Below are 14,924 nucleotides of genomic sequence, written 5' to 3' on the forward strand. Positions count from 1 at the left end.
GGAGGGGTGGGGAGGTGGGGGCTGAAGCCTGGGTAACTGGGTGGACAACTGTGACCTTACCCTGACACATGGGTAACTGGGTGGACGACTATGACCTTACCCTGACACATGGGTAACTGGGTGGACAACTATGACCTTACCCTGACACATGCTGCTGCACTCCAGCCAGGAGCCCGAGGGGTCCCACACAAACTGTTCCTTGTGCTCCTCGATGGGGATGTTGAAGGAGTAACGCACGTCTGGGTTGTACAGGTTCCCCACACACAGGACCTAGGACAACAATGATATGGGAAATACTATATATAACAATATAGAAGGAGAGATGGGGGACGGGAGGAGAGAGGGACAGAGAGAGCTAGAGAGAGAGAAAGCAGAGAGAGAGAGAGAAAGACAGAAACAAACAGAAGAGCGAGAGAGAGACAGCCTTGCCTGTAGGATGAGTTCCTCCTCGATGCGTTCAGTGCAGTTGATGCGCTCCTCTTTGGTGTCCGAGCCGCTGTATTCAATGACAGTTCCCTTGAAGGGGATTTCCCTTTTGAACATGGCCACCACAAAGTTCCCATTCAGGAGAAAGTTAGAATGGCTGTCAGATAACGCTGAAAGGAAACAAACAAAAAAGAGGAAAAATAAATATAAAGAAAATGCCTCAAGACATTGGAGAAAAACTGCTTTATTTGCTAAATACTCTGAGTCTTGTGGGTTTCAGGTTTGGAAAATCGTTTGAGGGGGAAAGTAGCTTTGTCATTCCAAGCTGTATGTAAACATTCATTGACTTCAAACCAATAATGTTCTGCAATGCCATTGTTGCAAGGGGGTATGTTGAAACATGGGTGGCACCAAATTGCAGTCATTTGGAGTTAGACTGCATGACTCTCCTTAACGACTGGCATTACAATGCTAACAAAGTAGCTCCACTGCCTTGAAATACAAACAAGTGCATAAAAACACACACAAACACAAAAGACAAACGCACACATGCTGAACGAACCCTTGTTTATACACTAACAACCAAACACCAACTACCCCCTTCAACACACAAGAAGTATGGTTCTGAGAAATATGCAGTAATTACAACGTGAGAGAGCCCATGTTGAAACAATGTGTGTGATTAGGTCTCTAGGCACAACTTTGTTTACATTCAAGTCTGCACACGACCAGCGGAGGACCCCAGCTAGTCCTCTTTAACCGCTGACTGCCTGTGTGTGTGGTGTGTGATGGCCAATGACAAAAACACCTCTTCTGGCAGTCACCACTGACACCCTCCAGCAGTGAGAGAAAAGTTCAGTGGCTAACACACACATACACCCACACACAGCCATTGCCCATCTCACCCAGCCCCTATCCACTTTCATCTGGCCTGGCTATACATGCCTCTAATTAACACCTTTTCTACACATATTCATCTTCCTCTCGTTCTGACACACCGTTTGCTTTCCCAGCTATCCCTTATCCCCTGCCCATATGGGCCCGGGCCCCGCCATGCTTCCTCCATTTACATTCTGACTGGTATATAATGACTTATTGAATGGTGCCTACCATTTAAAGGCGCACCAATAAACACCTTTAAAGCCTCTATAGCTAGAAAGAATTTGTCATAAACTGGCTGTGAGTGAGTTGGCCTGGTGTGAGGCACCATGGCTAAGCAGTGACACCATCACTCATGCACACACACACAAACTCACCGAGGTAGTTGTCATCCTCCGGCTTCCCAGAGTAGCTGACCTGTTTGATATCGATGTTGGTGGCTCCTGCAGGGATCCGCACCACTGTGTTGTAACCTGGATGGAGAGAAAAAAAAGAAAGAGAAAGAGAGAGAGAGAGAGAGAGAGAGAGAGAGAGAGAGAGAGAGAGAGAGAGACCCACCCGTAAAATAATATGTTATTATTCCCCTGCCCGGCGCTTGCCCTGTAATTTCCCTGGGACTGTGTCCCATGACAGGCCAACATGGGTCGAGGAAAGAGGAGAGGAGAGACTGAGCAGAAGAGAGGGAAGCGGTGAGAGAGAAGAGGGAGGAAGAGAGTAGAAACAGAACAAGAAAAAGAGGTGAAAGAGAAAAGGTGAGAGGTGGAAAGAGGGGAGAGGAGTGGGTTAAAACAAAGATTAGAGTGAGGGGAGACGAGAGGGTTAGGATTAGAACAGAGATATTGGAGTGAGCGGAGAGGACAGGGTTAGAACAGAGATATTGGAGTGAGGGGAGAGGAGAGGGTTAGGGTTAGAACAGAGATATCAGAGTGAGAGGAGAGGGTTAGAACAGAGATATTGGAGTGAGGGGAGAGGAGAGGGTTAGGGTTAGGGTTAGGGTTAAAACAGAGATATTGGAGTGAGAGGAGAGGGTTAGAACAGAGATATTGGAGTGAGGGGAGAGGACAGGGTTAGAACAGAGATAATGGAGTGAGGGGAGTGGAGAGGGTTAGGCTTAGAACATAGATATTGGAGTGAGGGGAGAGGACAGAGTTAGAACAGAGATATTGGAGTGAGGGGAGAGGACAGGGTTAGAACAGAGATATTGGAGTGAGGGGAGATGAGAGGGTTAGAACAGAGATATTGGAGTGAGGGGAGAGGAGAGGTTTAGAACAGAGATATCGGAGTGAGGGGAGAGGAGAGAGTTAGGGTTAGAACAGAGATATCAGAGTAAGGGGAGATGGTTATAACAGAGATATTGGAGTGAGAGGAGAGGGGAGGGTTAGGGTTAGGGTTAGAACAGAGATATTGGAGTGAGGGGAGAGGGGAGAGGGTTAGGGTTAGAACAGAGATATTGGAGTAGGTGGAGAGGACAGGGTTAGAACAGAGATAATGGAGTGAGGGGAGAGGAGAGGGTTAGGGTTAGAACAGAGATATTGGAGTGAGGGGAGAGGACAGGGTTAGAACAGAGATATTAGAGTGAGGGGAGAGGAGAGGGCTAGGGTTAGAACAGAGATATTGGAGTGATGGGAGATGAGACGGTTAGGGTTAGAACAGAGATATTGAAGTGAGGGGAGAGGGTAAGGGTTAGAACAGAGATATTGGAGTGAGGGGAGAGGGTTAGGGTTAGAACAGAGATATTGGAGTGAGGGGAGAGGGTTAGGGTTAGAACAGAGATATTGAAGTGAGGGGAGAGGGTAAGGGTTAGAAAAGAGATATTGGAGTGAGGGGAGAGGGTTAGGGTTAGAACAGAGATATTGGAGTGAGGGGAGAGGAGAGGGTTAGAACAGAGATATTGGACTGAGGGGAGGGGAGAGGGTTAGCGTTAGAACAAAGATATTGGAGTGAGGGTAGAGGAGAGCGTTAGAACAGAGATATTGGAGTGATAGGAGTGGAGAGGGTTAGATCATAGATATTGGAGTGAGAGAAGAGGGTTAGAACAGAGATATTGGAGTGAGGGAGATGTAATTGTTACTGTACATACGCTAATTTAGTTACACAGCAAAGGGTAAGCCATAAGCTATTTCAACTTTCAATGTGTCTAAGTGTTACAGCTTGGGATCTGGGGAAAGGAGCTAAATGAATAAAACAAATCAACATTATTATAAAAAGCAAGTGTGCTTTTATAAGGGTCCAGAGTCTCCTCAGCTCTGGATGAGATCCTCAAACCCCTGAGTTAGTGGCTCTCCTCTCCTCACGTAGCTGTTTACAGACTGTTAACTGGCTGAAGAGGGAGATGGACAGGGAGAGGAGGATGGAGAGGGAGAGGAAGATGGGTCGAGGGAAAGGGAGAAAGAGAGGGAGAGGTGAGGGAGGGAGAAGGAGAGAGAGAGAGACAGAGAGAGGGAGAGGACGAAGAGGGAAAGGGGTGGACCCTGCTGGACCAGGGGTATCCTGGCTGGGCTGAGTTCCCACTCATGTCATCCTGGGCTAAGCTTGGTCTGGGACTCCTCAGCAGATACACAAGCAGAGGAATGGACAGATAGAGAGTAAGAGATGAAGAGAAGCGAATAGCAAAACAAATATTGAGTCAATATTGAGCCAAACCCACAGCCAATTCTGCTAATTTATTTTGTTATTTTGTAGCTCAGACTTGAAGGGGATTGGACGTAATCAGTGCTTGGCCAGGGAAGAGACATCATACTAATCATGAGTTCAAGGGGGTCACGCTGGGTCGGAGTTAAGTTTGAGAACTTCCAGAGTTTACTGAGGCTTTCAACAGGTTTTGGAGACTTATTCAGGATATCCATTATGCAAAGCATTGTCCCAAAGCAAAAGGAAAATGTTCACTCCCTTCACTAGCATCCAAAAGTTGTCTCAGATTTCTGTTGTCATTTGTGCATTGTCCAAGTGTCAATTAGTTTAGCAAGTTTAGCATAGCAAACATCTTTATGTACTTTGTATATTGTATTTCAACTGTTCATAGACAGTTGTTGTTGTAAACAGCATCCAATACCTGCTAAAGTACTTTGGAATACAGGGAAACAAGAGAAAGGCAGCCTGGCTTACCATACTCAGCATCGTTGAAGGTCCCGGCGAGGGTTTTGCAGGAGGAGTTGTCCCCTCCACACACTCCACACTTGTCATTTTTCGCCTTGGAGTTCAACACATGATCACAGCCTGCTTGCTGTGGAAACACACAGAGACACACCAATCAGACAGGAGATCACACAGACACACACCAATCAGACAGGGGGTCACACAGACACACACCAATCAGACAGGGGGTCAAAACAAGGGTTATGTCTATCATCAGTGGTCACAAACCTGCACTAAAAATAGACGTTTATATACTCAATCCAACACAGCAAAACTCCAGCTTTCTCTGACTGTGTGTGTGTGTGTGTGTGTGTGTGTGTGTGTACATACTCTGATACAGTAGGTCAGCATCAACAACATTTCACAACACTGTTAGTGATATGCTGATATAGACAGACACATCTGAGAGAACATATATCAGTGTGTAAGTTAGCTGTGTTTGATACACAGTGTTGACGTTAGGGAGTACAGTTACCCGACAGAGGCCTTGAACACAGATGTCGTAGGTGTCTGGGCCACATGGCGTGCCGTCGATGACGCGATCCTTCAGCTGATAGTAGGCCATCGTCCCAGCAACCCGACAGAAGAGCTTGCACCGATCCTTCATTTGAACTACAGAGGAAAAACAGACACATTGGAAGATGACTGTATGGTGAGATATACAGTGCATTCAGAAAGTAGTATTCAGACCCCTTTAATTTTTCCTCGTTTTGTTACATTACAGCCTTATTCTAAAATTGATTAAATTGTTTTTTCCCCCTCATCAATCTACACACAATACTCCATAATGACAAAGCAAAAATAAGTTTAGACATTTTTGCAAATATATATTTTTTTTAATACTGAAATATGACATTTACATAAGTATTCAGACCCTAAGAATTCAGACCCTTTACTCAGTACTTTGTTGAAGCACCTTTGGCAGCGATTACAGCCTTGAGTCTTCATAGGTATGACGCTACAAGCTTGGCACACCTGTATTTGGGGAGTTTCTCCCATTCTTCTCTGCAGATCCTCTCAAGCTCTGTCAACTTGGATGGGGAGCATTGCTGCACAGCTATTTTCCAGAGATGTTCGATCGGGTTCAAGTCCGGGCTCTGGCTGGGCCGCTCAAGGACATTCAGAGACTTATCCCGAAGCCACTCCTGCGCTGTCTTGGCTGTGTGCTTTGGGTCGTTGTCCTGTTGGAAGGTGAACTTTCGCCCCAGTCTGAGGTCCTGAGCGCTCTGGAGCAGGTTTTCATCAAGGATCTCTCTGTACTTTGCTCCGTTAATCTTTCCCTTGATCCTGACTAGTCTCCCAGTCCCTGCCGCTGAAAAACATCCCCACAGCATGATGCTTCCACCACCATGCTTCACCGTAGGCATGGTGCCAGGTTTCCTCCAGACGTGAGGCATGGCATTCAGGCCAAAGAGTTCAATCTTCGTTTCATCAGACTCGTGGTCCTCTGTAGCTCAATTGGTAGAGCATGGCATTCATAACGCCAGGGTAGTGGGTTCGATCCCCGGGACCACCCATACGTAAAAATGTATGCACACATGACTGTAAGTTGCTTTGGATAAAAGCGTCTGCTAAATGGCATATTATATTATAGAGAATCTTGTTTCTCAAGGTCTGAGAGTCTTTAGGTGCCTTTTGTCAAACTCCAAGCGGGCTGTCATGTGCATTTTACTGAGGAGTGGCTTCCGTCTGGCCACTATCATAAAGGCCTAATTGGTGGTCGTCCTTCTGGAAGGTTCTCCCATCTCCACAGAGGAACTCTAGAGCTCTGTCAGAGTGACCATCGGGTTCTTGGTCACCTCCCTGACCAAGGCCCTTCTCCCCCGACTGCTCAGTTTGGCCGGGCGGCCAGCTCTAGGAAGAGTCTTGGTGGTTCCAAACTTCTTCCATTAAAGAATGATGGCGGCCACTGTGTTCTTAGGGACCTTCAATGCTGCAGAAATGTTTTGGTACCCTTCCCCAGATCTGTGCCTCAACACAATCCTGTCTCGGAGCTCTACGGACAATTCTTTCCACCTCATGGCTTGGTTTTTGCTCTGACAAGCACTGTCAACTGTGGGACCTTATATAGACAGGTGTGTGCCTTTCCAAATCATGTCCAATCAATTGACTTTACCACAGGTGGACTCCAATCAAGTTGTAGAAGCATCCCAAGGATGATCAATGGAAATAGGATATTCCTGAGCTCAATTTCGAGTCTCATCGCAAAGGGTCTGAATACATATGTAAATAAGGTATTTCTGTTTTTTATTTTTAATAAATTTGCACACAAAAAAAAAATAAAAAAATAATTTCGTCATTATAGTGTATTGTGTGTAGATTGCTGAGGATTTATTTTATTTTATCCATTTTAGAATGAGGCTGTAACGTAACAAAAAGTGGGAAAAGTCAAGGGGTCTGAATACTTTCCGAAGGCACTGTATATATATATATATATATATATATATATATATATATATATATATACATACACTACCAGTGAAACATTTGGACACACCTTCTCATTCAAAGGTTTTCCCTTATTTTTACTATTTTTTACATTGTAGATTAATAGTGAAGACTTCAAAAACACATATGGAATCATGTAGTAACCAAAAATGTGTTAACCAAATCAAATTATTATATTATTATGTTAAACAAATCAATTATATATTTGAGATTCTTCTAATAGCCACCCCTTGCCTTGATAACAGCTTTGCACACTCTTGGCATTCTCTCAACCAGGTGTGCCTTCTTAAAAGTTAATTTGTGGAATTTCTTTCCTTCTTAATGCGTTTGAGCCAATCAGTTGTGTTGTGACAAGGTATACAGAAGATAGCCCTATTTGGTAAAAGACCAAGTCCATATTATGGCAAGAACAGCTCAAATAAGCAAAGAGAAATGACAGTCCATCATTACTTTAAGACATGAAGGTCAGTCAACATGGAACATTTCTAGAACTTTGAAAGTTTCTTCAAGTGCAGACGCAAAAACCATCAAGCACTATGATGAAACTGGCTCTCATGAGGACCGCCACAGGAATGGAAGACCCAGAGTTACCTCTGCTGCAGAGGATAAGTTCATTAGAGTTACCAGCCTCAGAAATTGCAGCCCAAATATATGCTTCACAGAGTTCAAGTCACAGACACATCTCAACATCAACTGTTCAGAGGGTACTGTGTGAATCAGGCCTTCATGGTCGAATTGCTGCAAAGAAACCACTACTAAAGGACACCAATAAGAAGAAGAGACCTGCTTGCGCCAAGAAACACGAGCAATGAACATTAGACCGGTGGAAATGTGTTGTTTGGTCTGTAGACCAAATTGGAGATTTTTGGTTCCAACCGCCGTGTCTATGTGAGACACTGTGTGGGTGAACAAATGATCTCCGCATGTGTAGTTCCCACCGTAAAGCATGGAGGAGGAGGTGTTATGGTGTGTGGGTGCTTTGCTGGTGACACTGTCTCTGATTTATTTAGAATTCAAGGCACACTTAACCAGCATGGCTACCACAGCATTCTGCAGCGATACGCCATCCCATCTTGTTTGGGCTTAGTGGACTATCATTTGTTTTTCAAAAGGACAATGACCCAACACACCTCCAGGCTGTGTAAGGGCTATTTTAACAAGAAGGAGAGTGATGGAGTGCTGCATCAGATGACCTGGCCTCCACAATCTCCCGACCTCAACCCAATTGAGATGGTTTGGGATGAGTCGGACGGCAGAGTGAAGGAAAAGCAGCCAACAAGTGCTCAGTAAAAATAAAGAAATATCCTTGAATGAGTAGGTGTGTCCAACCATTTGACTGGTACTGTATATATATATATATATATATAAGGAAATAACGATGGAGTAATCATTTTACGTGACATGACATAATGAATGTCAAATAACAACAAAAACAATAATAATAATAACAACAACAACAACAACCACATCAATCATCTGTATTTTACAGCATATGTCTACAGTTAGCAAAGGCCTAAAGAAAATAGGTCTACAAACTCAAAAAATATGTAATTCTCTACAAAAGTACAGCTATTAAATTTTTTGCTAGGGTCAGCACCTGAAATAACTGCATTTGTATCAGTTGTTTAGAAAAATCCCCATTCTGTTTGACAGCATTTTGGCCTCTGTGCTCGGTCAGTGTGCTTGTATAACATTTTATTGTGATAGCTCGTGGTTACTTCTTCCAAATATTCAACACTGCGCCAAAGCCCTGTCTCCTTTGCCAAATGGCAACTTGTCCAGCTGAGCAAGCCATCACTATAATTATTACAGCGCGTGAGGTATAGAAGAGGGAAGCTATCCAAGAGCATTATATTGTAGTACTGTATGCTTCTCAAGTGTTGATTACTCTGTCAATTTTTCATGTCTGTTCCTATCATGACTATGCAGAGCATTGAGGGAAAACACACTGACAGAATATGCATCTACTGAGCCAAAAGCAAACAGTAGAGTTAGTTTACCTACCAGGCTACGATGGGGAGTGGGATAAGGAGACAGAAGAACCAGAGCCATGTTTTACGTAATTGTAAAAAAATATTGACTAATAGCCCCACCTAGCCCTCAATTAGGCATGGTGGACCTTCTGACAGTTGACTTCAATTACATTTACATTTTAGTCATTTAGCAGACGCTCTTATCCAGAGCAACTTACAGTTAGTGAATACATATTTTTTTATACTGGCCCCCCGTGGGAATCGAACCCACAACCCTGGCGTTGCAAACGCCATGCTCTATCAACTGAGCTACATCCCTGCCAGCCATTCCCTCCCCTACCCTGGACGACGCTGGGCCAATTGTGCACCGCCCATGAGTCTCCCAGTCGCAGCCGGCTGCGACAGAGCCTGGATTCGAACCAGGATCTCTAGTGGCACAGTTAGCACTGCGATGCAGTGCCTTAGACCACTGCGCCACTCAGAGGTGTCTATAAGTGTAGTATAGGGTAGGGTATAGCGTAGTAAAATTCTATAATGTAATGTTATCATGTAGTGCCTCCATTATAAACCATCACAGAAGCTTGGTGTTATCATGGTTTAACTGCTACTGCAGTGAGTACTCCCACTAATAATAAATTGAGTTTTATATATGGTAGCGCTTTTAAAGGACCCAAAGAAACTACAATAGAGGGTACTCACTACCACTGTACTTGGGCACCCAGCGGACGGTGGGAGGTAGACCGTTGATGTTGAAGTGCTTGCCGTCGAACTGAGAGCACTGCTCCTCGCGGAAATCTCTCCGTCCTCGGGGACACGGCTCAGTGTTGCACGACCGGAACTTCATCCTTCGACCTACGCAGAACTTTCCTCCATTCCTGGGCCTGAAGAAACATTACAGCAAAATAACTTGATTAAAACATGTCTGACTCTTTGATTGAAATGTGTTTAGCCAAGTACAGTTGAAGTCGGAAGTTTACATACACCTTAGCCAAATACATTTAAACTCAATTCCTGACATTTAATCCTAGTAAAAATTGGCTGTCTTAGGTCAGTTAGGATCACCACTTTATTTTAAGAATGTGAAATGTCAGAATAATAGTAGAGAGAATGATTTATTTAAGCTTTTATTTCTTTCATCACATTCCCAGTGGGTCAGAAGTTTACATACACTCAATTAGTATTTGGTAGCATTGCCTTTAAATTGTTAACTTGGGTCAAACGTTTCGGATAGCCTTCCACAAGCTTCCCACAATAAGTTGGGTGAATTTTGGCCCATTCCTCCTGACAGAGCTAGTGTAACTGAGTCAGGTTTGTAGGCCTCCTTGCTCGCACACGCTTTTTCAGTTCTGCCCACAAATGTTATATGGGATTGAGGTCAGGGCTTTGTGATGGCCACTCCAATACCTTGACTTTGTTGTCCTTAAGCCATTTTGCCACAACTTTGGAAGTATGCTTGGGGTCATTGTCCATTTGGAAGACCCATTTGCGACCAAGCTTTAACTTCCTGACTGATGTCTTGAGATGTTGCTTCAATATATCCACATCATTTTCCTTCCTTATGATGCCATCTATTTTGTGAAGTGCACCAGTCCCTCCTGCAGCAAAGCACCCCCACAGCATGATGCTGCCACCCCCGTGCTTCACGGTTGGGATGGTGTTCTCCGGCTTGCAAGCACCCCCCTTTTTCCTCCAAACATAACGATGGTCATTATGGCCAAACAGTTCTATTTTTGTTTCATCAGACCAGAGGACATTTCTCCAAAAAGTACGATCTTTGTCCCCATGTGCAGTTGCAAACCGTAGTCTGGCTTTTTTATGGCGGTTTTGGAGCAGTGGCTTCTTCCTTGCTGAGCGGCCTTTCAGGTTATGTCGATATAGGACTCGTTTTACTGTGGATATAGATACTTTTGTACCTGTTTCCTCCAGCATCTTCACAAGGTCCTTTGCTGTTGTTCTGGGATTGATTTGCACTTTTCGCACCAAAGTTAGTTCAGCTCTAGGAGACAGAACGCGTCTCCTTCCTCAGCGGTATGATGGCTGCGTGGTCCCATGGTGTTTATACTTGCATATTATTGTTTGTACAGATGAATGTGGTACCTTTAGGCATTTGGAAATTGCTCCCAACGATGAACCAGACTTGTGGAGGACTACAATTGTTTTTCTGAGGTCTTGGCTGATTTCTTTTGCTTTTCCCATGATGTCTAGCAAAGAGGCACTGAGTTTGAAGGTAGGCCTTGAAATACATCCACAGGTACACCTCCAATTGACTCATATGATGTCAATTAGCCTATCAGAAGCTTCTAAAGCCATGACATCAATTTCTGGAATGTTCCAAGCTGTTTAAAGGCACAGTCAACTTAGTGTATGTAAACTTCTGACCCACTGGAATTGTGATACAGTGAATTATAAGTGAAATAATCTGTCTGTAAGCAATTGTTGGAAAAATGACTTGTGTCATGCACAAAGTAGATGTCCTAACCGACTTGCCAAAACTATAGTTTGTTAACATGAATTTTGTGGAGTGGTTTAAAAACGAGTTTTAATGACTCCAACCTAAGTGTACGTAAACTTCCGACTTCAACTGTATGTCCTCAGGCTTGGTTTGTGACTCTTTCTTACCCAGGTGTAGTATTGTTTTGACTGTTACTCAGGTGTAGCATTGTTTTGACTGTTACTCCTGGTTTGTTTTGACTAATCAGAGCCCTCAATGTGTGTGCTATTGCTTTGACTGGCTACTCCTGGTGTGTTTTGACTTAGTTTGGCTTAGTTAGACTAAGATTCGATCTTGCTCAGGCTTGTAGCAGTCTCCTGGTTTGTTTTGACTGATTAGTTAGGTTTGTTGCAGTCTCCTGGTGTTTTGCACTAGTCAGAATAAGAGTCTTACTCAGGGTTGTCGCAGGCTCTGGAGGTACTCCTGGTGCCTCCTCCACAGGTCCTGGAGCAGACACTGTAGGGCCCCCAGGGACCCCACTCCCCATGGACCGGCTGCAGGTCCAGCTCCTTGTTCACACACTTCCCATGTCTGCAATGCTGCACAGAGAGACATTATAAGTGGTAAGATTTCCAATGTATTCTAATGTATTCATGACTTGAAAACACAAACACACAAAGGGGATCCTCTTAAAAAGAGTGTGACATCATCACTCATCACTCATCACAATCCCAACCAACACACCACAGTGTAAGAGTGTCAACTCAGCTCCGGTTGGTGCAGTTCCCGATTTAGCACAAGCAGCGATCACAGCTGGGAGTTTTGTCCCTCCTTCCCTTCCCTAATCTTCTTTTTAGATGCAAGACTATCTCCTAAAAGTAAACGAGAGGATGCTAATCCTGCTATTATTTACCCCTGAGGAAGGCTTCCAAGTTCCCCATGCAGCTGTAGGGATAGGGCCTGTTGGGCCCCAGCCCCGGACCAGCGCCTAACCTGCTCTATGGGGAGGGATGAAGGAAGAGGAGGAGATGAGGGGATGACAGTGCCAGTTAGAGGAACCAGAGCCAGAGCCAACAACACTCTTCAACTCTTCCTTGTTGGCAGCCTTTATTACATCAGGTATTGACCGAGGGGGTAGTCAATACATCTTCAAATGTGTTTGGCTGTTTCTTCTCAATGAGCTAAGCCAGGTCCTCTCCTGTTGAATTCCTGCTCTGCTGGTGTCACATGCCCCCCTCTTGTGGCCAGCTATTCCTCCAAACTATGTAAGTGGGCGTTCCAAATGGCACCCTATTCCCTATAGTTCCCATAGGGCTCTAGTCAAAGGTAGTGCACTATGTAGGGAATAGGGTGTCATTTAGGATGTAGCCTGAGCCTGTGATGACTAGGACATGCTTTCATCAGCAGAGCTGGAACTCGAAAGTGACCCTATGGACTAATCTCAGAGGAAAGAGCTGTTTAATGAAAAGCATTAGGGGAGGAAGAAACAGTCATTGGGTTTATCACACTACTTTTCTATACATATGCTACCCATTCACGCTGATTAATAACCTTTTTCACATGAGCTCAGTGTGCATGAAGTGTGGTATGAACGGGAGACACTCTGCATGTTACTGCCTAGGTATAGGACTTACCAACCAACCCCTGCCAAGAAGTGGTAGACCTAACAGTGCTTTCATAAAGCAAGCATGGCAGCCTATTTAGTACTGTCTGTGTAACTAAATCTCTGCCTCCATGGAGAAGATAGCAGGAGGGTCCTTTTCAGAGAAAAAATGTGGGACAAGACGGCGTCTGTCTGGGTGCACAGCGGCAGGCAGGCAGCCCGTTGTCCGGGCACACAGACGCGGGAAGTGGTGGCACGGTGGCGATAAAAGAAACCCTAGAGTTGTGATAACAGGATAACAGAGCTCATTACTGGCTTGACATCAGGAGAGCTTTGCCTTTCTCCCCATTCAGACAGAAACCATGTGACCAAACCCCAGCGTACTGGGCACACTCAGTAAGGAGGCTGTTACGCTGATTTTATTGTACATGTCTTAACTATCTTCAATGGTATGTAATATGTATGGATGCAGTTCCATCTGCATGTTCAGCCGTCACACATAGGGCCAAGTCTTTGCAATCTCCATTTCCCACTCAACTGTATTGGTATTGGTATTTTATTAGGATCTCCATTAGCTGTTGCAAAAGCAGCAGCTACTCTTCCTGGGGTCCACACAAAACATGAAACATGACATAATACAGAACATTAATAGACAAGAACAGCTCAAGGACAGAACTACATACATTTAAAATGTCACACATAGCCTACATATCAGCACATACATACATCTTTTTTTGGTATTTTACCCCCTTTTTCCATGGTATCCAATTGGTATTTACAGTCCCATCGCTGCATCTCCCGTACGGACACGGGAGAGGGGAAGGTCGAGAGTCGTGCATCCTCCGAAACACAATCTAACTGAGCCGCACTGCTTCTTGACACAGTGCCCGCTTAACCCGGAAGCCAGCCGCACCAATGTGCTGGAGGAACCACCGTACACCTGGCGACCAAGTCAGCGTGCACTGCGCCCGGCCCGCCACAGGAGTCACTAGTGCGCGATGGGACAAGAACATCCCTGCCGGCCAAACCTGCTGCGACAGAGCCTGGACTCGAACCAGGATCTCTAGTGGCACAGCTAGCACTGCGATGCAGTGCCTTAGACCACTGCGCCACTCGGGAGGCCCAACGCTGCAGTTCTTGACACAAACGGATGCACCTGGCACCTACTACCATACCCCATTCAAAGGCACTTAAATCTGTTGTCTTGCTCATTCACCCTCTGAATGGAACACATACACAATGTCTCAATTGTCTCAAGGCTTAAAAATCCTTCTTTAACCTGTCTCCTCCCCTTCATCTACACTAATTGAAGTGGATTTAACAAGTGACAACAATAAGGGATCATAGCTTTCACCTGGATTCACATGGACAGTTTATTTCATTGAAAGCGCAGGTGTTCCTAATGTTTTGTACACTCAGTGTAGGAATCAGTACAAAACGTTTTTAGGCCCAGTCTTTGGAACTTTGGCTTTTCTAGATATGGCCACTATATTATGGTCAGTACATACAATGGGTATGGATACAGCTTTAAAGCTGAGTTCTGCAGCATTATTACAAATATTTGTAAACACCCTGGTAGGTTGATTAATAACCCCAACCAGATTACAGGCTCTGGTTATAGTGAGCAGCTTCCTCTTGAGCGGACAGCTTGATGAAAACCAGTCTATATTCCGGTCACCCAGAAAATGGACCTCTGTTAAAGCTGCAATAGGTAAAGTTTTGGGGCGACCTGACAAAATTCAAATACAAATGTGAGTTATAGATCTGTCATTCTCATTGAAAGCAAGTTTAAGAAGCGGTAGATCTGTTCTATTTCCGTTATTTCTATGCTGCACATTTATTATCCAGCTAATGAATGTTAGCACTTAGTGGCCTATAAGCACCACCAAAACAAGAGGCTTTAGATGAGGCAGGTGAACGTGCAACCACAACACTTTAAACATGAGATCCTCTCTAAGCTTTACAGTCTCTTCTGTAGATGCTATACCCCTGTATTCCGACTGCTGCATCATCAAAATAATAAAGTGAG

General features: G+C 44.6%; 1 protein-coding gene across 1 annotated transcript in view; it reads right to left on the reverse strand.

Annotated features, from left to right (window-relative positions):
• The window catches only part of LOC121577132 (A disintegrin and metalloproteinase with thrombospondin motifs 20-like), a 142,054-nt gene that overhangs the window by 47,123 nt on the left and 80,007 nt on the right, over positions 1-14,924 (reverse strand). The window contains exons 12-18 of the mRNA XM_041890920.1: positions 11,746-11,891; positions 9,561-9,742; positions 4,916-5,052; positions 4,411-4,528; positions 1,683-1,778; positions 430-596; positions 141-270 (exon numbers count right to left, since the gene is read on the reverse strand). Of these exons, the coding sequence (XP_041746854.1) occupies positions 141-270; positions 430-596; positions 1,683-1,778; positions 4,411-4,528; positions 4,916-5,052; positions 9,561-9,742; positions 11,746-11,891 (976 nt within the window). The remainder of the gene's footprint in view (positions 1-140; positions 271-429; positions 597-1,682; positions 1,779-4,410; positions 4,529-4,915; positions 5,053-9,560; positions 9,743-11,745; positions 11,892-14,924) is intronic.

The sequence above is a fragment of the Coregonus clupeaformis genome, chromosome 11, assembly GCF_020615455.1.
Source record: "Coregonus clupeaformis isolate EN_2021a chromosome 11, ASM2061545v1, whole genome shotgun sequence".
Classification (NCBI taxonomy): domain Eukaryota; kingdom Metazoa; phylum Chordata; class Actinopteri; order Salmoniformes; family Salmonidae; genus Coregonus; species Coregonus clupeaformis.